The sequence below is a fragment of the Manduca sexta genome, chromosome 15, assembly GCF_014839805.1.
Source record: "Manduca sexta isolate Smith_Timp_Sample1 chromosome 15, JHU_Msex_v1.0, whole genome shotgun sequence".
NCBI classification, from domain to species: domain Eukaryota; kingdom Metazoa; phylum Arthropoda; class Insecta; order Lepidoptera; family Sphingidae; genus Manduca; species Manduca sexta.
In genome coordinates, this window is record NC_051129.1 from 7,594,155 (window position 1) to 7,616,333 (window position 22,179).

Here is a 22,179-nt window from a genome sequence, read left to right on the forward strand (position 1 = left end):
TACACCAAATACATATTTCTTTACATTTTAAGAAGATATGCATAAACCACGCGTTTAATTAACGCGAGTAAAGATAACTGTTTTTCAACAATATTCCCGATAAGTAAAATAGTAATGATTATTATACTTCACCTAATAGTAATATTACTTTAATATATTGCTATGAATAAAATTAGAATTGTTACATAAAAGAATAGATAAACATAAAAGAAACAACATAAAGATGAAATGTAAGATATATTTTTACAATTGGCGGTCTTATGTTTCGAGCAACCTTTGCATGCACGGAAATAGATACATAATCATATTGTTGTTATTGCAAATAATTATTATAATTGATTATCTTAACCACCATTTTTACGGTCATTGATTTTAGTTTGCTGAACCATAGTTATGTTTCTCGATCAAAGAGCATAATAATAAAATAAAATAAAACCAACCAAATAATTGCTGGCTACGCTATCTTATTCCATTTATCATGTATTAAATAAATATCTTAATCTGTAACTTAAATTTTTAGCAAGGAATAGTGCAACATACAAATATATATCAAACACAACTGGATGTTTGTCACAACAGGTACTGCTTTGTTTAACAATTGTTACTTATAAATCAGTTTCAGTGTGTTTGTTTACATTATGGTTTGTTATATTTATATTATGGTAGTTCCTAACCCCTTTCGTATTTGATCTTTTTGGGGCTTGTTTGTCTCTCTTAATTCTTCGATGTCGATACAAAATTTTCGGTACTAGCATATCACTATTGTAAGAGGCGGAGTCGGCACCATTTTGTTCATGAAATGTGCCGCATGTCACGTGACCATATTACCCATCCTCTATACTTCTTTTATCATTGGCTGCAATTCATAGTTAAGACAGGACAACGTCTATCGGGTCAGCTAGTAATCAATAAAAGACAATTCTTCTCTATGCGCTTGATACAAGACATTTTATTACTGATTGCATCATAATTTTAATTATGAATTTTTAGAATCATCCTAGCAAGCAATGTAGGTATATAAAAGAGGTGCAAAAAAAACAAAGAATTGTTTATTAAACATGTATTTCAGTGCCTCTATAGTTTTAAAAAACTTAAATAACTACACATTGATAGTAAGTTTGAAAAGCATTTCAAATATGCAAATATAGTATTTGTCCGAGCACATCTAATACTAATTTCATAGTATAAACGTTGTTGCATAGTTTTATTGTTGTTAGCCCCTACGTGTTCCCATAAAATACAGTCATATCGTCATAACTATAGCAAACTGCGACTTTAGTGGAATCGGCATTTAGATGAAAAAGTATACGGTGACCACACTTTAGAAACTTATATATTTGAAATGATGTAAAGATTAATAATATTTGTATAGGTTAGGAATAGATATGTTCCCACAGGAGTAGCGCGGGTCCCCTAGAGCGGCGTGTAGTCGGGCTCGCCGCACCAGGCGACCAGGAGCTGTAGGAGCGCGGCGGGCGCTGCGTCGTTGCGCGCCGCGTTCGTAGCGCGCGACCACCACTCACGATTCGCACACCGACCTACAAACATTACCTTATAGTATTTATTGCATGTGGTCATCTGCATTACAAACCGGTCTAATTACACCATATTTCAGTTACCTATCTAAGTTTATTGTACATCAAAATCCTTTTTCTTCTATTGCGATTAAAGATAAAGATAATTAGTTAACATACAAACTAAAAATTATGTATTGGTAAATACGTAGGACATGTGTCTGTAATGTATAAGTTACATACCGTTAGTAAAAGTGACGAGTCGAGTTCCGAGCGGGTATCCGGTGAGCACGCAGCATAGCTCCGCCTCGCCGACGCTTGATGCGTACAAACCACGACTGTCCACTGGCAACGTCTAAAGACACCGACGCTATTTATGCACTTGTAAGTATGTAGTAGGTTAGGTAATTTATATCCTTACAATCACATCATCAGCAATCCACGCAGTACCAAGGGTTGGTTTATATGTGTTAAGTATATTGGTATTCACATACCACTAGGTGATAAGCTTGATGAAATACAAACTACTATAAAAATAATAAACCCAAGAGGGCTCACAAATCCTTCTAATAATAAAAAGCCTTTTGAATAGGAAAGCACAAATATGACATGTTTTGTTTATGAAATGGTTTAATACAATAAGTGTCTACTCATTGTCATCTGACTACGGCGTTACCTGTTCGACGGCCTGGTCCATGGACACGTGCAGCGCCCACTCGCGCACGTCGTCGAGCGGCGCGCCGCGCACGCACCCGCGCTCCGCCAGCAGCGCCGCGCGCGCCCAGTCCGTGCACTCTGCGCGCACGCGCACACGCACACACGCACACGACAACAGCTCGCATTACACATTCGTTTTACAAATATCACATTTCACCCTTAAACGTTCCGCAACGATCTCATATTGGAAAAGAATAAGGGCTGGCAGAGAAGATTCAAAATATTTTATTTTCAAATTTATTCAAGAGTAACTCCAATGCATTCATAATGCCTGTAAATTTTAATGGTGCTAAATCTTCCAACAATAACTAACGCTACTTATTTAACTTTTTGTAAATGCCATCGGTCAAAACGACATTTATCAAAACTAATTACCGAAGTCAGTATAGTCAAGTAGGTGCGCGCTGTCGTCATCAGCCGCTTCGGTGAGATCAAGACAGCGGTTGAGAAACACGAAAGCCTCGCGAGCGCTCCCATTACCCTCGGACCTCAAAACCATTCCGCAGGCGTAAAACGCTAAAACCAACATTATTCATTAAAACCCATTAGATAAACCAATTCTAACTATAAGTAATATTCTAAATGCTTGTAAACTATCAAATTTCACTTCTAGTTCTGAATTGGGAGGACTACGCGACGCGCTACGCAGTGTAGCACATAATTTAGAACTGTAGAAAAATGTCGACGCCGCTTGCTACGGATGCGTAACACCTAGTAAAGGCGTAGCATCTTTCGTTAAAATTCTTCCTACAAACTTTTTTTCTCATATTAACGCTTCTGTAAAAATTTACATAATCTTTTTTAGAAAAATCATTTTCGCAAACTACTATACACTATACAATTGGAAAAAATATGTTATAAATGATATAGGATTTATGAATATAACTATGTATTATAAACTTACCGACATCAGCAACTATTATGTCTGTGTATCGAGGCAGAGCTCTCGCGGCGCGGCCTGCTATTTGAGGGACATGTAGAGCCATCAGCAATGTAATTGCCTAAAATTTATAATAAATTATTTTTCACTATGTAATGTTTAACGTCCGTTACGTTAAGGCAGTAAGCGCAGTAGATTAACGCAATACATTAAACGTACGAAATACCATTATGTAACTTAAAATATTATTAATCATATTCCATACTACTAACCTGCATGGCTCTATCATCAGCTCCCATAGCCAGCATAACGGTTCCGGCATCCTTCAGTGCGTTGTAAGCCTTTGGTGCGATGGATACGCGCAGCAACACCTCCGCACATACAGCCTTCGCGATGCCCGCGTCGGCGTCGGACACCACCGGCCCCGCAGAGTCGCCGGTGTTCAGGTACTGGCGTAGAGTGTCCAGCGCTTGAGACAGAGCCTCGGGCACGTCCTCGCTCTCGATGTTTATGCCTTCTATGCGCTAAGGATAAATTTAATTAGTTGGAGAGGTTTTTACCGTCATTTTAATGTTAGACTTGGAAAATTAGGTGTAACTTAGAGACATTCAATGTTATTATTTTTTATGCAACTTAGTTGTGTTATTAGCGACAATTAATTATGGTATCGGTTGTTACACAACGATTGTTTATAAAAGTAGCTCCAGAAAAAATCAACAGGCCAGTATTAGCACAAAATATTCGTAATATCTAATGTATCAAAACGGTCTTGGCACTTGCCACAGCTTATGAACATTTGTGATCAGTCAGGTCCTCCACCACACATATAACTTACTCATGTTCCATATTTTAATGTGTTCATCACCCATGTCCTAAATATCTACTTGGTTGGTCCAACATAAAAGAGCTCATCGTAGTTGAAGCCCCTACCGAGTGCGTCTTGAACAAGTGCGCGACGTATCGCAGCGCGTAGTGCGGTGCGCGTGCGCCGGCGTGCGCGAGGCAGCGCGCCCACTGCCCCGCGCGGCACAGACGCTCCAGCGCCGCCGCCTCGCCCGCCTCGCTCGAGCCCTCGCTCTCTGCCTCGGGTTCCACCGCGCGCGCCTCCTCTGCCTCGTTGTCTGATGCCATTTGACCACCTTAGAGTTAGAAAATGATAAAATTAAAAGATCATTGGATGAACAGCCCAAATATCAGAAACAAATCCAAAAAAAATGTACTTCACCTTGCGGCTCTTCGTCTTCTTCAGCGTCACCTTCAGTAAGAGCTGCTCGAAGTTGCTCGCCAATGTCGCTTTGACCAATCGCAGCAAATCTGTTCACATTGTTTTAACATTAGTTTTTGAAGGTTAAATAACTTAATTACAATACTATTCTGTAATCTATACTATTATATAAAGCTGAAGAGTTTGTTTGTTTGTATGTTTGAACGCGCTAATCTCAGGAACTACCGGTTCAAACTGAAAAAATATTTTTGTGGTGGATAGCCCTTTGTTCGTGGAGTGCTATAGGCTATATATCATCACGCTATGACCAATAGGAGCGGAGCAGTAATGGCTAATCTCAGGAACCATCGGTTCGAACTGAAAAAATCTTTTTGTGTTGGATAGCCCTATATTCCTGGAGTGCTATAGGCTATATATTATCACGCTATGACTAATAGGAGCGGAGCAGTAATAAAACATGTTGCAAAAACGGGGAAAATTTATTAGTTTTGAGAGCTTCCGTTGCGTGCGTTGCGTAAACGGTTAAAGTTATGCAACAATGATGTATCACGGGATTGTTCCTCTTAAAAAGTTGTTCAAAAATATATTATAAAACAAAGTCTCCCACTGCATCTGTCTGCCTGAACGTGCTAAACTCAAAAACTACCCAACTTATTAAGATGAAATTTGGTATGGAGACAGTTTTATAACGGAAAACTTTAGCCCGAAAAACTTTATAACGCGGGCAGAGCCGCGGGCAAAAGCTAGTATAAATAAAAGTACAATAAAGTAGTGGTTACCTATCGGCGAGCACGTCTGCGGCGGCGCGCCTCTCGTGGCGGTGCAGATGGTCGCGCGCGAGCCTGGCGGCGCGCAGCGCGGCGCGCTCGGCGAGCCTGGGCGCGCCGGCCTCGGCGGCGGCCGCGCTCGCCCGCGCCAGCAGCCGCACTGCCTCCGCCCAGCGCGCCGCGTCCGCCTGCGCCGCCGCGCGCGCCAGCAGCGCCGGCACGCCCGCCGGCACGGCCTCCGTGCTCGCCGGCAGGTACTCGCGCGACACGCGCGCCGCTTCCTCCCACAATTCTAATCAACACGGTGAAGTGCAATCAGAAAAATATTAAAAACTATATACAATACCTCAAACGAGAGGCTTTACGAACTGAATTTAAATTTATACGTAATCCTATTATTCCTCCTGGTTTCTTCTACGCTTTGCTTTAATACAAATCTATTTTTGCATTTTGTCTGTCGCTTCAAAAATAATATGACATGATAAAGGCACACAATCTCACCGAGGTCTTTGTAATGTTGCACCACCTCGCGCGGCCTGTTGGCGCGGATCATGAGCGTCTCGAACTGCTGCAGGTCGCCCCGCTCGGCCGCCGCACGAGCGCCTTCCACAAGAACTTCTTCTACCTGGTTTGTATCGTAATTAATCGCCTGAACTTCTAGCAATGAAACGAAATTAATACGAACAAGAAAACGTTATAAACCTGTTGAACTGATTTATACATCTATACTACAATGAATATGACAGACCATATGCGGTGCGTGCTGATCAGCGATCGCGAGCGCCTTCTGGTGCTGTCCCTTGTCGAGCCACATGCGCACGGCGTGGTCGGGCGCTTGGGCACGCAGGAACGCCGCCTCCGCCTCTTCAGGACGAGAGTCAGCCAGCGCCGCCGCCTCGTGCCGCCATACCTCGCGCCGACTGATGCCGCCGCCCAGCTCGCTCAATTCCATCGCTATGTCCCATCTATAAACAACGGATTCTCCTCATCCTCATCAGTCACATGATGCCATACATGAATCCAGGGGTTCCAAATCAGAAAAATCTATACAGAGCACCTTTATGCTAAATGAATAGTTAATTTAATTGATAAAGTCGAATATATCTGGTTAGTGCGCAGTGCCCACCTCTGCGCCTGCAGCGCCCACTTGGCGCCGAGCGCGGCGAGCCCGCGCGCCGCCAGCAGCCGCGCGCCCGCCGCGCCGCCGAGCGCCGCCGCGTGCTGCACGCACACCTGCACGCACGCGCACGCACACTCAGCAACACTCAACACAACCACTAGTTACAATATTCTTAATTCCATTGTAAAGAAGAGGGAGAGTGAAAAAAATACTTTATATAAAAAAATCTTAAAATTACTAATGCCGCAATATACGGAAAGGCATAAAGTATCTACATTTGTTATCTATAGTTTAATTTAATTCCTCCTAGGAATTACTGTTATTTAATATCATCCATTCACACGTACTGCAACCACAACATATCGCAGCGACAAAACTTTTTTCAATAGTGATAACGTGTGTGGTTGCGATTTGGTCAATATAAATTTGTATGAAAATTAATAGTTTAATTCATAAGAACATTTTGTCGTCGAGTTCAACTGTGTGAGCGATATTGACCAAAACCACAACCACAATTTCTTGCTGCGTTGCGTTGTGGTGTATATAAATGGACCCACAGAGCTACCGCGTACATAAGAAAATATGCCTATTTTGTCATTTAGGTACTGGTACCTAAAAACCGATTATAATATGCGCACCTGTTGTTGCACAGCAGTAGGCGCATGCGCTCGCGCCACTCTCTCTGCGTTCTCCCACTGTCCGCACGATCGATACATTTGAATAGCGCTTTTCCAGTCGTCTGCATTAACAAACATTCTGTTTTTAAACAATCACCTAACGAGTCTTAGTCACTGCAAGTTACTTCAACTTCTGCTCTCCACAGCTCTAAAGTGGGAAGTAAAACCTAGAAATCTTTTATCAATGAGTTAGAAACCTTATACCGACTCTTCCAGATAAATATTCATGATAAAAAACTAAAGGTACATTTTATCTATTGATCTAGATCCAAAAAAATAATAGTATATTCCCAAACTTTGCAAGTCAATATCTTAATTTTTATTACCTAATCACATCCTCTCACAAGCAACAAACTCAATGAATGAAATGCGTTAAGATCTGACCTGCCTGCACGTAGTAGTTCTCAGCGGCGCGCAGGTCCCCGGCGGCGTGCAGCGCCTGCGCCACGTGTCGCCGCGTCGCCTCCAGCAGCGCCGGCCGGTGCGCTGCCACCAGGCGCAGCATCGCCTCGTACTGGGACGCTTCCTGGACCAAACCAGATGTATTTTGGAGATACTACTCTCACTATATTATAATTCTTTCTTATCTGTTCATTGTGGGTAGACTGGTCCATAAAACTCGACTTTCATTGCTTAGAGAAAAGAAGAGATGGCATAGCTATCTGTCACCTTGAGTGGTCGATTATAACTCAAAAAACATTATTCAGTAATTATAGAAACACGCGGATGACCAACACCTCACCTAAACATAAGAAATCATTATAGAAACATGATTCGTCTAGACCAACCTTATACATAGAGATGGCTTCATCCGGCTCTCCAAGCCCGATATATATCTGCTCGGCCTTCTTGTACTGTCCATCGGCGCGCAGCTGTTCCGCCAGCGGCAGGTATATATCCCTAGTGCGCTCCTCCGAGAGCGTGGCGGCGGCGAGGCGCAGGCCGTCCGCGACACGTCCAGCCGCGTTGTATGCGCGCACGCATCTCTCGCTCATGTTGCACCATGTTAGTAGCCGCTCAGCTGTCTCCCATTCCTAGGGTAATGCAAAATTATATTCTACCATTAGGATTTCTAATGACAAAGCAATTCCAACATGTCATTAAAATAAACGTAGTTTTAATTTTAAGTTATCAAAATGGTACGTTACTTGAACTGAAATGAAATGGTCACCAAGTTGTTCACACTCTTTCTTTATAGAATCTTTATCGTCGATAGCCTGCAATGAAATAAATAATCATAGTAACATTGTGACAGATAATAATAAAATAAAAATATAGTTACTCTGGCCAATTATAGTGCCCCATCACATTTGTCATTGTAATTGTTGTAATTATTGAACTCAATTCAATTAATTACTGCAAAAAGTAGCAACCTAACAGTGCAACTGTTAACTACGACAGAGTCCCCAAAATAGATAAAAAAAAATTGAATAAGTAGTGGTCCAATTCGAGATCTGCGTAATAAAGGACAGATCCTCTTTATGGTTAAAAACTCCAATTAGTTCTTATCCTTTTATTTGATTAATATTGTTGGGGTTAGGAGTCGGCGAGCTGGCCGGGCGGTGTGAGGCACCTGCAGTATGTGCAGCGCGCGCGCGTAGTGCTTGGCGTGCAGCGCGGCGTGCAGCGCGGCGCGCGTGTCGCCCGCCTCGATGAGGTGCGCCACCGCCGCGCCCGCCTGCCGCGCGCCCACCAGCCACGCGCCCCACTGCGCCTCCACGCGCGTCACCTCGCCCGCGCAGCGCTGCAACAACTCTCACTGCATGCACTCTCAACCTGACGGCAACGCCATGCCATCAGTAAAGACACAACTTTAGTCAGTCAAAAAAATCATTAATGTTTTGTCCGACTTCTCTGTCTCCATCAATTGTCGACTTAGGCTCTATAACAAATTTCCAACCTTAGTACGGTTCAGGAATTTCCGTCTGTGTAAATTAGAGATTTGTAAACATACGATGATGTTACCTCTCTAGCCAACTGCACGGCTCGTGCAAAGTTGTGTCCCTTGGCGTAATAATCCACAGCCGTTAGGTAGTCACCTTTCCTCTCTGAAAGCTCTCCCGCCATCTCCCACCATTCTTCCTGTGAACAATAAATTCAACTACAACAAACGTACGCAGTAAATGTCACAATGCCCTCTATTATCCATATGGTAAATTACATTATTGTCCCCAAGCGCAGTTATACTAAAGTTACTTTTACTGTACTGTACTGTACTGTCCAGACTTCATGACCTGGACCCACACGCGAGTGCAGTAGAGTCGCGAGTATTATGTGATTGGTAAAGCGTTTAGCCTTGGGCAGTGTGTGTGAGTGACCTGTATGAGCTGCGTGTGCACGGCGTCGACGAGGTGTGTGTCGCGGAGCAGCTGCGGGTGCTGCAGCAGCAGGGCGGCGGCGCGGCGCGCGCGCCCCCCGCGCAGCCACGTGCGCACCGCGCCCTCCGCGTCGCCCGCGCCCGCCAGCGCCGCGCCCGCCTCGCCCAGCCGACCTCACCACAAACATTATACATCTGTATTGACTGATTGTTCGATTCGGTGTATATCGCTAGGATCATCACTCATCTTTCAGTATATTCCTTTCGTAAACGTTCAGTTGTTTTCTTTAATTTAATTTGTTAATTGATCATTATCACTTTTGGACTGTACTTACTCCCCAACACTGCTGCTGATCAATATATTTTCGATCATCAATACGTCATTAATTGAACTTATCACGCATCAGACAATCAGTAACCAATGAACGTCATAAAACCTAGACTTTCAGTTATGGCAGAAAAAGATACAAGCGCAGCATAGTTTGTATGCTACTAACAAATACTGTATGCCCATTGCCCATGTATTTGAAATGAACAAATAAAATTTTAAAAAATCGTACTCCATATTTTTTTACTACCTTCGAAAGTAAACAAGCTAATGATCCAATTGATAGTAAGTGATCTAGAAATAAAACTTACCAGTATATATCAAATAATCCATGTACTGCTGTTTGAGTATGGCCACGGATCCACGGTCCGCCCGCTCGGCGACGGCGATGGCCTCGGCCCACTTGTTGAATTGCTTGTACATGTCGATGGCGAGGTCGGCACGAGCAGCGCGCTTCACGTAACACTCCTCCGCGGCCGACAGATTACCGGCAAAGATAGACAGTCGGGCTCGCATCACCGGGCTGTGTAACCCTATGGAACATTATGGACAAAACCAATACTAATAATTATAAAAATCTAAAGTTTGCAAACAAGTTTGGATGTTTGAAGAGAACGTAGGAATCACTAAACGAGTTGTATGGAATCGAATAATAGCTAGGTTACTTAATATGAAATTGGGAAATTAGCTACTCAATGAGACTTTTCTCTCAGGGAAGGGTTTTCACGCGGACGGAGTAACACCTAGTAAATAATAACTACAGTAATAACAGTTTTATCTATCATACATTTTCATTCTTCATACCACTCTATAACAATAAACAATTCAATACCGGCAGTAACATCCCCGTCGCCTTCAGCAGCGGCCAACTGAACTGTTTTGTCCAAATAAAAGGTGCGGGCCTCGTCGCCGACCTCCCGATAGCATTTAGCCGCAAGCTGTAAGTACAATAAATTAGAATCTTTAAATGAATCCACATGCTGATACATCCAGCTACGATCGAATTGTGCGGAAAGATACTTAAGATGCGCTGGTAAAAGAAAGATCCATAGTTGGACATCGCGAGATCCCTCATCAAAGTCCAAGGCCCCGGGTAGTTGTTCGGTTTGCCAGCTCCACTTCCCGTCCTAAGGCCACCACTGATGCCCTTACAGTTATTCTAAACGAATATCAACTTCATAGGTGTAAATATTTAGACCGTTAATATTTGTGAATTTTCCGCGGTGTTTAGTTTTAGAGTGCATTCAATTCTTATTCTTATGATAATATTTGCCTTTAGGAAAGTGTTTAAGAGCAGTAATAAAAAAATACATTACTTGTACATCTTCGTTCTGCAGCGCTCGTTCGGCCAACTGTCGCCACAGCGGCGCCACGTCCGCGCTGCTGCCGACACTATCTAAATATGTCGCGCAGCCCGTCAAGTCGCCGCTGCGGAGGGCGTTGTCTAAAATGTGAGGAAATTGGGACAAATTACCTTAAAAACAATACGTAGTTAATTTGAATTGGAACAAATTTATATGATTTAGAATTATACTGTTCAAGGTCAGGAGCTCTCTTCGGTTGGCTTATGGAAACATTATAACTCATAATGATAATTGTTTTCGAAGATTTTTTTGTTTTGGAATTTGGAGATTATTGGTGAAATACTATAATATATTATTACACATTAAAAAAAACAATGGCTACATTGTAATGTGATTTAAAAACAAATTAAAAAATCTTCTAACCAGCATATGAATAAAATAAATAATTGTGAGACTAATTAAATGAACTTATTTTCAACACTGACTAAAAGCGAGTCGATGTTCGTCCAGCTGCAGGTACTGCGCGTGCGCACCGTCGAGCAGCACGCGGCGCGCGTCCGCCTCCAGCGCCACGCCGCCGCCCGTCTCGCACATCTCCACGCTGCCCGGGTCCCACGCGCTGTACCTACCATTATACATAACTTAAGTAGGACCTATCCTGCTGTAACGCAATATCGTTACAATATTTGCTCGACGGAAATCCCTTGTAAGTCAATGGGCTCTATCATCAATATTAACCACATAAAGTCCACTGCTGAACATATGTTCAGGGAATTTCAGGGTTTTTTTCTTAACGGAAATTAACACGGTCAATATGACTAGTTTATTACCAAATATAACCTTACACATACGGATATGAGTACATAGGCGCAGCGGCACAAGCGACAAGCGTCCCGCGTCAAGTGTAAATTGCGACTGGTGCGTGCGGCTACATACGTCTCGCCTAAAGATTTCCATAAGGCCTGTCAAAATCAGAATGTCCCTGCAACCTGTCAATGACTTAAATACTTACCAAACGAGAAGATGAGTGGGTGTTTGTGCGACGACGGCATCACTATTCTCAATCCATTGAACGAATCCCACGCCACTGGCAATGATCTCCTGGTAATATAATAGTAATATGTATACTCAAGATACAATATTGAGCACTCAAAAAATGTGTCAAGAAGAATCTTATTCAAAAGAACAAGTATCAAGTATCCAAGCATGGACCAGACTTTTTGTGCATAACAAACCTTGTCTCCAGAAGGCAGTCGCAAGAGCGCCAGTCTCCGGCGCGTGTCCCGCAGCAGCAACAGCTGACCGCTCTCGTTGAGCTCGAGCCAGTCCACGCGCGCCTCGTGCCACCACTGCCCCACCTGCACTCCTGGATACATAATGAGTCTAGGTTTAAATATCTGAATAGGACTGGAAGAATGGCATAGAATCCATATACTTTTCTGAAGAGCATGAAAATGTTCTGGTATGAGATTTATTTCTCTGTGAAACCATTATGATCGCAAGACTTACACTTTTAATAGATACACATAACACTGCATATTTTCCAGTCTTCATAATAAATGTTAATAAATATTGTGAAGCAATCTCAATTGTATAGTTAAGTAAATAAATCTGGTATTTCCGTGTCTCTTCCACTTGTTAGTATCTAATGACATATATCACTAACATAGTAAAGCAAAAAGACAACTTCGACTCTTTTCAGGTGTTTCTAATCCCAAAAAACTTTTATCAACAATAAGTCAAAACTACCTTATGAATCTAAAAATCTAACTCAAACCTTTATGGTTTTCGGCACATATTTTATTTTTTTTCACATAAGACTTCTCTTTTCACCGAGCCACAATTCGTGTGCTTTCTATTCCACAAAGGTACTTGACATTGGTTAAATTGTTAGAGCGTTGCAGCCAACAACAAAGTGTAAATTGTAATCGCTTGTGAACTGACCGGTGAGTAGATCGAGCACGGCGACGGTCTGCCGGTCGAGGAGGTAGGCGAGGTGCTTGCGGTGCGCGCCGCCCTCGTTGATGCGCACGCTCAGCACGTGCGGGTTCACGCGCTCCGTACGCACCTGCGTGTACACTATACAGCTTCAATACAACTTTTACAATGTTATCCAAATTATAGGACTCGGCACATGGCATAACAATGTCTTAGGTTCCAAGCTGACATGATAAATTAATATTACGAATAAACACATACCCTTCCGTCATTCATGTCCCGCTCATTCAGTAAGGGTATAGTGAAGACTTTGTCTTTGATACAATGATGGATGATATGATATTGACACGTTTGAAAAAAATATTTATATTCGAAACTAGATTATCACAAAATAAATTTATATATACGCTCTAGAACTCCCTTTTTCAATATTTTCTCTCATTCCATTCAAAGGATGTCTGTAAGATATTGCCTCGAGCAATAAGTTCAGCAATTGTACCTTTCCTCTACCTTCATTGATTTTTTGTTTTTGGTGTAAAATAAAGCTATAAAATGAGATATTTAAAATAATCCAAACTACTGTTACCGTGAAAAAGCGGCGATAGCCTAGTTGGTTGTGGAACGGACTGCCGAGACGAATGTCCGCAGGTTCAAATCCCAAGGGCACACACCTCTGACGTTTCTAAAAAATTATGTGTGTATTGTTTGTGAATTATCGCTTGCTTTAACGGTGAAGGAAAACATCGTGAGGAAACCTGCATACCTGAAAAATTCTCTATAGGAATTTTCGAGGGTGTGTGAAGTCTACCAATCCGCACTAGGTCAGCGTGGTGGACTAAGGCCTAATCCCTCTCAGTAGTAGAGGAGGCCCGTGCCCAACAGTGGGACAGTATATAATACAGGGCTGATATTATATTATTTTACTGTTACCGTGTGCAGAACTTTGTCCAGTCCGTATTCGACGACGCTGAGCTCGCCGGCGCGGTGTATGAGACAGGCGCCGCCCACGGCCGCGTACACGCGCTCGCCGCCACCCGCCCACGGAATCTACGCACATGTACAAACAATCTAACGAATCGCAAAGAACAACAGCAATTCATCAGCCTGTAACAACTGATTATGCTTTGCTAAAAAAAATATTTAGCGCTCGTAGACATAAATACTATTTAATTTTCTTATTAACCATACCCATCAAAACTGATTAGTTATCACCCAATTTTCATACTAAATCATTATTTTTATTGTCTACCGATATTTTAAGGACAGCCTTCATGGTCACAGGGCGGACGGATGAGGTATTTCGATGTATAAAATTCGCGTAAACATATGAAATCATAAAACTTATTCACATATTATAATGTTACCTACCTCGCTAGTTAGCCCACGTGCAATATCACACAAGATCAATGTGCTATTAGTCCGACATACCGCGTACCAATCATTACCTGAAATAAATATATATTATTATATCCTTCTGATCACGGACTAAACAAAAAAACCGTGGTTGTATCCACATTTAATCCCTGTGCTAATATTATAAAGTCATTTGTGCGATCGTTTGTTTGTAAGGGCTGATCGCTAGAATTACTAAACTCTTTTTGAAAAATCTTGCATTAATAGGAAGTCATTACTCTTGTCTATAAGGCTACATTTTACCCCGGAAAAACCTTTTTCACGCAAACGGAGCCGCGGGCAAAACCTAGTTGTCAATAAAAGTAATTAATACATTCACATTTTAAAGCACTCAAAAAGATCGATTATCGCCTATAAATATATTTCAGAAAGTAGTAACTATATCGCTGTAGCGCTAAATGAAATAGGGCGATTTAACTTTCCTCTTCCTCGATCATACGTGACAAATTAGGCAATTATGACGAGGCAATTTATCATCTTTTGAGGACTCGAATAAAGGAACATTGCACTGATTTATACAATGATTAATGAATACCTTTCAAAATATTTAATATAAGTATCCATTGACTTTTATTACTTTGTTAAAAGATATTAGATGTGGTAACTCATAAAAATCTGAATACAGAACATAAGTAAGTTAAAGTATACGTCAGGACTGTATAAGTAATAAAATTGATACTAAATCTATCAAATGACATGAACAATTTGATACAACAATAACAAGTTACCAATAAACCTGACGTTGAATATGTCGGGCGCGTGTTTGGTGAGGACGGTGAGCGGCGCCGCGTCCCGCGCCACTCGCGTCAGCAGCAGCCGGCGCGCGCTCACGTGCTGCACCTCCACCGCGTCGCGCCACACCCACCGCCTGACCACACACCACACGTCACCACTGCTCCAACTGTCGCCTCACCAGAACGAACCTTCTGACCAGTGGCCCGAAGTATTTCAGGGGAGTTTTCGATTGTGGTCATTCTTACGATTTAAGGTGGATTTCCTTTCATGACGTCCGTAAAGAGCACGCGCTTGTGATTAATTATCGTTATCAAAAAGTGAAAACTTGCTTCAATACAAATATAACAGTCGTGGGTGACGCTTGGAGAAAAAGGAAATCTAAAAATAAGCGCGTGTATTTCTTTTATTTAGGAAATGTATTAACTAAAACAGCAACATTTTTTACTAGCTAGAAAATTTCACTTTGGACATTTGTCTAAGATATAAAGAAGTCCAAAATAGGTGAACAATGCACATACCTCAACACAGCCTCTAGTTGTATGAGCGCGCCGGCCTGCGACGCGACCGCGAGCCGCGTGCCGTCCGCGCTCCACGCCACCGCGCGCGCCGCGTACAGGTTCGGGATGCTCAGCAGGCTCAACTCCACCGCGCCCGACTCCTTCATCTCGCCTACCAGACACCCGTTGAACACGCCGAACGCTATATTCTGCGAGAAGGGGGGGAGTAGGTCATCCGCGGTGCTTCTAGGGAGGTTGTTAAAAAACTTTGGGGTCGTTATAAGTGTGAGTTACATGGATTTTGTCTATCTTGAAGGTCAATAGCATACAGAACGGTTGTGTTAAACACACTTTTGCCGTAGATAACGATCGGATCCCTAGCGTAGACGAAGTCAATGAACAACGGCGATCACTCTCCTTTAGAGTTACTAGTTGCTAATGTATCTATGTAAGAAGGCCTTTTTAATACGGGGTGTCCTCGCTAACATTATTTATTAGCTATATGCTATGATAGTGGGCAACGACTTCTTCACTAAATTTAACAAAACAGACTTGAAGCATACACAACGTATGAACACAGATGAAACAGGAGTACCTGTCCAGAAGGACTGGGCGCCGCAGAGATGAGGTCCCTGGTGTCGGGCGGCAGCTGTGGCTCTATGCTCCGCAACAGCGTGCCGCGCTGCGCCTCGTACACCGCGACGCGTCCGTCACATGAACCCACTATCAACTGCAAAAAATTATTATTGCCATTTTAGAGTATACTCATAACGAATAATGTACCGTATTTTATTTTTCCCAATTAGGTGTGCTAAATTTTTCCGTAATTGATTACATTCAAATGTGAAATTAATTATCGGTATCGACTATAAATAACATAGGCTGACAAAGTCTACTCGTCCTGGAGCATAGCTAAGTAATTTATATTTCTTCTTTCCTTATATTTTGGACAGATATAATATTAATCCGTCTATACAAAATAAAAATGGTGAGGACGATAATTCTATGTACTAACATAAGGTTGCAACAGCACGAGGGCAGTAGGCGGCAGAGCGTACCGCAACAACAGTCGCCCGCCGACGTACAGCGTGCCGTCCGCGTGCCCCGACGCCAGCGACCCCTCCGCACGCGCCAGCGACACGCAACACGCGCCCGCGCTCCATATGCTAGAGCTTTTATTGCTTTTGCAATCCAACGATCTAGGGACAAAATATTATTTATGCAAACAAAATAAATAAAGTAAAACCTCACTAACAACAAAAAATCCAAAAACTACTTCTCCAGGCACCTCTTCGCCAAATGACTATATCTCGTTAGCATTCTATTTCAACCGTGTCCGAAACTTTATTTTTGGGTTATCCAGTCATCGAGCCAGGACTCGATTTCGTAAGATAATACGCGAGAGCGCAAGTCGTTGGTCAAAATCTTCAAACGATTGTATCCTAAAAAATATAAGAATGAATTTAAGAACTAAGTATATTATGTCTCCAGGATTTAGGATACCTTATTTTCCCATCGCTAGTTCCAGTAAAAAATCCACTCTCGGCAGGCAGTAGCCGCATGGGCACTCCTGTAAGTGGAAACTTGTTACAGATGACTTTCTTGCCACTCCAGTCAGCGCCCACACGGTATACAAACACCATGTTATCACTCTGCGCCACGCCCAGCAACTCCGAGTTCTCGCTGAATGATAAAGCTGTAAAACCTTTTATTTAAGCCAAAGAATAGCTGATAAGCAGTGGCAGCGATAGGGAAGCGGGGGGGAGGGAGAGAACCGGGAACCGGGCCGTCGTTTTTATAAGAGAGGACTCGCGCGTTAACGTGATTGAGGAACTTCTTTTTTTAATTCACCACCCTAATAATTAGTAAAGTAAGCACCATAGGTAAACATCAATTACGAAATTGTTGAAATCGGGGTTTTTTTTGTTTCCACACGGGACTTATAAATGGGAAATAAGTATCACAAGCTACAACGAATTTAATGATTTCCATATAGATGCTAAATACTATAGTAAAATCTATCTATTCTAATTATATATAATATACCAATTGAAAGCGTACCTGTTATGACATAAGATTTTTTTCCAGCGCTTGCATCAGCAGGCTTGGTGGAAAATTTATCCCGCCTCTGTCCATCACGATCAAATAATAACACAACTCTTTCACACGTGGCTACCGCTAATTTCACATTGTTGGGCGACCAACAAATATCAGCAATAGGACTCTCAAAATCCTATAAAAAAAAATTTACTTCTATGTTATATTTTAAACTAAAGCTATACGTAAATAGAAAAATAAACTAGTGACTTTTATTCTAATACTGGTATTTATTTACCTGTGCTTCTAAAAGTGTCTTGGAATATTTTAATCTCATTTTTCGTATTACTTTCAATCAACAAAACCGTGAATTTTAATAAATAAAATTAATTTACACAAATGTTTTCAAGCATTGTTTTGATGTTTTGTAGCTAAGCAACCATAGAATAAATAATATAGACGAAAGCGAACGAAACGCATTGCAACCAAATGCGCCTTTTCATCTCAAAGGGCATTTAATATATACCTACGGTAAGTTCATCTGGTTTTTAGCAGCTAAGGAACATATTCTCAACAACGCTTTCTCCGTCTACAAGCAAAGAGAACTATTATATATCAACAACTAAGCAATACATATATTTAATAATAAAAAGTAACTAGTGGGGCCAGGTGGCCCGCCACAGGTCAAACCAATTTCAAATTCAAATAAAACCGCCATTAATAGAGATGGCCAGAAGATAAACTAAAGGTAATTATAATAAGTATTTAAAATGGAAAAGATAAACCTAATCTTTCCATAATATGTATAATAATGCAAAGAAAATTATAATATAAAAACTGAGTATAAAAATGCATCACCGCCACAATAGTGACAGAGTAGTTCAAAAATATAAATGAATTAGGTCTTAAGTTATTTATGTCATTCGTTCTTTTGATTAGTCGATAAAACTTTTATAACTATTTATTATGTACATAAGCAAACCTATGGTAAAAATGTGAGTGGTTTCCTTATTTCTCAAAAGTTAATTTACTGATACAATAAAATTTTCAGCGCGAACCGTAGTAAATAATTCCATGAGCGAAGTGTAATTTTGTGAAATTCAATAAAATCGAGTCACATTTTTGCGACTGGACCCGTTAGAAGTTACGGTACGGCCCGACTCAGCCACTTTAGTGGACGCGATCCCTTAACACCGGTTGTACCATATTTAATGGCAACACTACTGGAGGTGTTGTCAATATGACAGCCGTAAACGGAAATTCTTTTCGTGAGTACTTTGTTTGTGTTAAGACGTTGGAGAGGTTAGAATATTTTCATCCATTTAAATCTGATTATGTATTAAAGTTTTTTTGTACTTTTAATTATGCTATGCTCTTATTAAACGGTGTCTTACATGTGTTAAAACATATTTATGTAAATGATGTATAATTTACCGATGAGTTGTGGTGTTGTGATAGTGTCGACGAACTCAACATTCACGTTCTTTACAATACAATCGTAAGTAATAAGTTATCATTCTATTTCAGAACGTCATGCCTTTTGCGCGGTACGTAGAACCGGGGCGCGTCGCCCTGGTGGCCGATGGTCCCCTTAAAGGAAAGTTAGTGAGCGTGGTAGATGTCATCGACCAAACCCGCGCCCTTGTCGACGGACCCGGCAGCGGAGTCTCACGCCAACAGATCCGCCTCAACCAACTTCATCTTACGAAGTTCCGCCTCAAATACCCGTTCACAGCCCCCACGCGTGTGGTTAGGAAAGCATGGACAGAGGCCAAGCTAAATGAGAAATGGGAAGCAAGTCAGTGGGCGCAGAAGCTCGCTAACAAGGAGAAACGCGCTAAAATGACAGACTACGACAGGTTCAAGCTGACATCAGCGCGCGTTAAGAGGAATCGTGCGCGGACTGCAGTGTTCAAGAGTCTAAAGGTGAAGGCGGCGCGCGCCGGCACCTTCGGCAAGAAGAAGATCCCCAAGACGCCTGCGAAGAAGCCACGCACCAAGAAGCCAGACAGCAAAAAGCCCGCGAAGAAGTAATTCTTTTGTGTCTGAAGTGTGACTGGGACAGATCAAAATAAAGAATTACTTTTAGCAAATTAGTGTGTTCTTGTTAGTCCAAATTAAATGTCCTAGAAAACAGTTTTCGGTGAGTTTTGTGTGATTAAGAACATGTGGTGTTTTTTCTTTACTTAATTTTTTTTATGTTTCAGTTAGCTGTATAGCTGGAAGGAATTTGAGAGGTTAGTTAACATTGTGTTGTTTTTGTTTGTATGTCTGATTACAGATAATAAATACTCAAACTAAAACATTAACTGATTAAATATTGAGATATCTTTAAAAATTTACCAATTTATTTGACATTTACATAAAACTTGTTAAAAAATAAAAGATAACCCTACCAAAGCCGATGTGTGCTTGCTATATCTGGCATGCGTGACTCTGGATAGGAAGATTATCAAACTCTGTGTAAGAGTTGCAGCTCTTTGGCTGTTCCTCCAAGGGATGAGTGTGACAAATGTTTATGATAACAATATTTATACCTAAGGGTTTTTCTTAAATATATAGATTGTTTCTTCTGTTCATAGATAATCTGCAATGGAAGTATGATGTACCCAATTTAAAAAAATGAGAGTAGCTTACTTATGTCTTGTTTAAGTTTTAATAACTACATAGGTTAATTTTGTAATCTTCAGTAAAAATAACCATTGTATATTCTAACATACTCATCTAGTAATACTCCAGGGTTTAATAATAGACTTATAAATCACACATGATTTCAAAGTATGCAGTAGTAACCTTTTAATAAAACTAATTCTACTGCCCTATTACTTACTAATAAAATATGAATCTACATTTATTACAGGTAAATATTAATTGTTTCAGGATCATAATAAAATTGAGGCTGATGCATAGGAATAACAATTTCATCAAGGTATGTTTTCCCCTAATAAACAAATGCTTAACAATATGGTCATCTGTTTTATAAACTAAAATACTTGTAAGGGATAAAAGTATGTCCCATAAACTTAAAATCAATTAATATGATGAATCAAAATTATAGTCTCGTTCGTATGATCCTCTGTGATTATAAACTCACCACAATGCTGAATAAAAAATAATATATGAATACCCATCCAAATACATTTGTGACATGTATAATGACCCATTTATTTTGTTTACAGATGTGTATGCTGAGCATTATCCTCAAAATTAAAATGGAGATTTAAGGTAAGCCAATTCCTCTCAAAACAAGTAAAATAAATGTTTGATAATACATTTACTGCTTCACATTCTCAGTATCGTCAATTATTCAGAATTGTAAGTCAATAATTTTTACATGTTGCATTTTCCTTAGATTACATATGTTATGTGGATAGTACAGTGATTTTGGTATGTAGGTTGACAGACAAATAATACCAATAGTTAGTCATAGAAAAGGTGACCCTACCAAAGCCGATGTGTGCTTGTTATATCTGGCATGCGTGACTCTGGATAGGAAGATTATCACACTCTGTGTAGGAGTTGCAGCTCTTTAGCTGTTCCTCCAAGGGATGAGTGTGACAAACAATATATCATTCAATTATCTTGTGTCTAGTAGATGTACTAAAAATATATTATGATATTTTGAATACCTGACTTAATAATTAATTATATATTTTATTGTTTCTAGGAGTAGATGTAGAAATGTGGCTATTTCTGCATTATGTGGTAAGAAACAGAAATATTTTATCTTTTTATTAATAACAAGTCTATACTATTATATAAAGCTGAAGAGTTTGTTTGTTTGTTTGAACGCGCTAATCTCAGGAACTACCGGTCCAAACCGAAAAATTCTTTTTGCGTTGGATAGCCCTTTGTTCGTGGAGTGCTATAGGCTATATATCATCACGCTATACCCAATAGGAGCGGAGCAGTAATGTCTTATCTCAGGAACTACCGGTTCGAACTGAAAAATTCTTTTTGTGTTGGATAGCCCTTTGTTCGTGGAGTGCTATCGGCTATATATCATCACGCTATACCCAATAGGAGCGGAGCAGTATTGTCTTATCTCAGGAACTACCGGTTCGAACTGAAAAATTCTTTTTGTGTTGGATAGCCCTTTGTTTGTGGAGTGCTATAGGCTATATATCATCACGCTATACCTAATAGGAGCGGAGCAGTAATGTCTTATCTCAGAAACTACCGGTTCGAACTGAAAAATTCTTTTTGTGTTGGATAGCCCTTTGTTCGTGGAGTGCTATCGGCTATATATCATCACGCTATACCCAATAGGAGCGGAGCAGTATTGTCTTATCTCAGGAACTACCGGTTCGAACTGAAAAATTCTTTTTGTGTTGGATAGCCCTTTGTTTGTGGAGTGCTATAGGCTATATATCATCACGCTATACCCATTAGGAGCGGAGCAGTAATGGCTAAACTCAGGAACTACCGGTCCCAACAGAAAAATTATTTTTGCGTTGGATAGCCTTTTGTTCGTGGAGTGCTATAGGTTATATATCATCACGCTATACCCAATAGGAGCGGAGCAGTAATGGCTAATCTCAGAAACTACCGATTCAAACTAAAAAAATATTTTTGTGTTGAATAGTCCTTTGTTTGTGGAGTGCTCAAAGTTATATATCATCACGCTATGACCAATAGGAGCGGAGCAGTAATGTCTAATCTCAGGAACTACCGCTTTCAACTGAAAAATTCGTTTTGTGTTGGATAGCC

The 22,179-nt window shown here is 41.0% G+C and overlaps 2 protein-coding genes across 2 annotated transcripts; one reads left to right on the top strand and one right to left on the bottom strand.

Annotated features, from left to right (window-relative positions):
* Positions 1–1,045: 1,045 nt before the first annotated feature.
* LOC115451038 (intraflagellar transport protein 172 homolog) lies at positions 1,046–18,153 on the bottom strand. The gene is made up of 35 exons (XM_037438974.1): positions 17,768–18,153; positions 17,494–17,665; positions 16,936–17,128; positions 16,448–16,631; positions 16,028–16,162; positions 15,454–15,641; positions 14,929–15,068; positions 14,156–14,232; positions 13,718–13,834; positions 12,794–12,917; positions 12,085–12,215; positions 11,862–11,950; positions 11,335–11,474; positions 10,862–10,989; positions 10,378–10,483; positions 9,857–10,078; positions 9,219–9,391; positions 8,866–8,982; positions 8,474–8,644; positions 8,049–8,117; positions 7,689–7,934; positions 7,285–7,426; positions 6,862–6,962; positions 6,230–6,336; positions 5,852–6,068; positions 5,605–5,728; positions 5,116–5,395; positions 4,337–4,425; positions 4,042–4,250; positions 3,384–3,635; positions 3,136–3,232; positions 2,607–2,747; positions 2,191–2,309; positions 1,758–1,869; positions 1,046–1,538 (listed from the first exon to the last, which is right to left on the bottom strand). The coding sequence occupies exons 1-35, from the start codon at positions 17,804–17,806 to the stop codon at positions 1,414–1,416; spliced, it is 5,076 nt and encodes a 1,691-aa protein (XP_037294871.1). The 5' UTR covers positions 17,807–18,153; the 3' UTR covers positions 1,046–1,413.
* A 483-nt stretch (positions 18,154–18,636) lies between these two features.
* LOC115450995 (60S ribosomal protein L14) lies at positions 18,637–19,562 on the top strand. The gene is made up of 2 exons (XM_030179184.2): positions 18,637–18,771; positions 18,997–19,562. The coding sequence occupies exon 2, from the start codon at positions 19,003–19,005 to the stop codon at positions 19,501–19,503; it is 501 nt and encodes a 166-aa protein (XP_030035044.1). The 5' UTR covers positions 18,637–18,771; positions 18,997–19,002; the 3' UTR covers positions 19,504–19,562.
* The last annotated feature ends 2,617 nt before the right edge of the window (positions 19,563–22,179 follow it).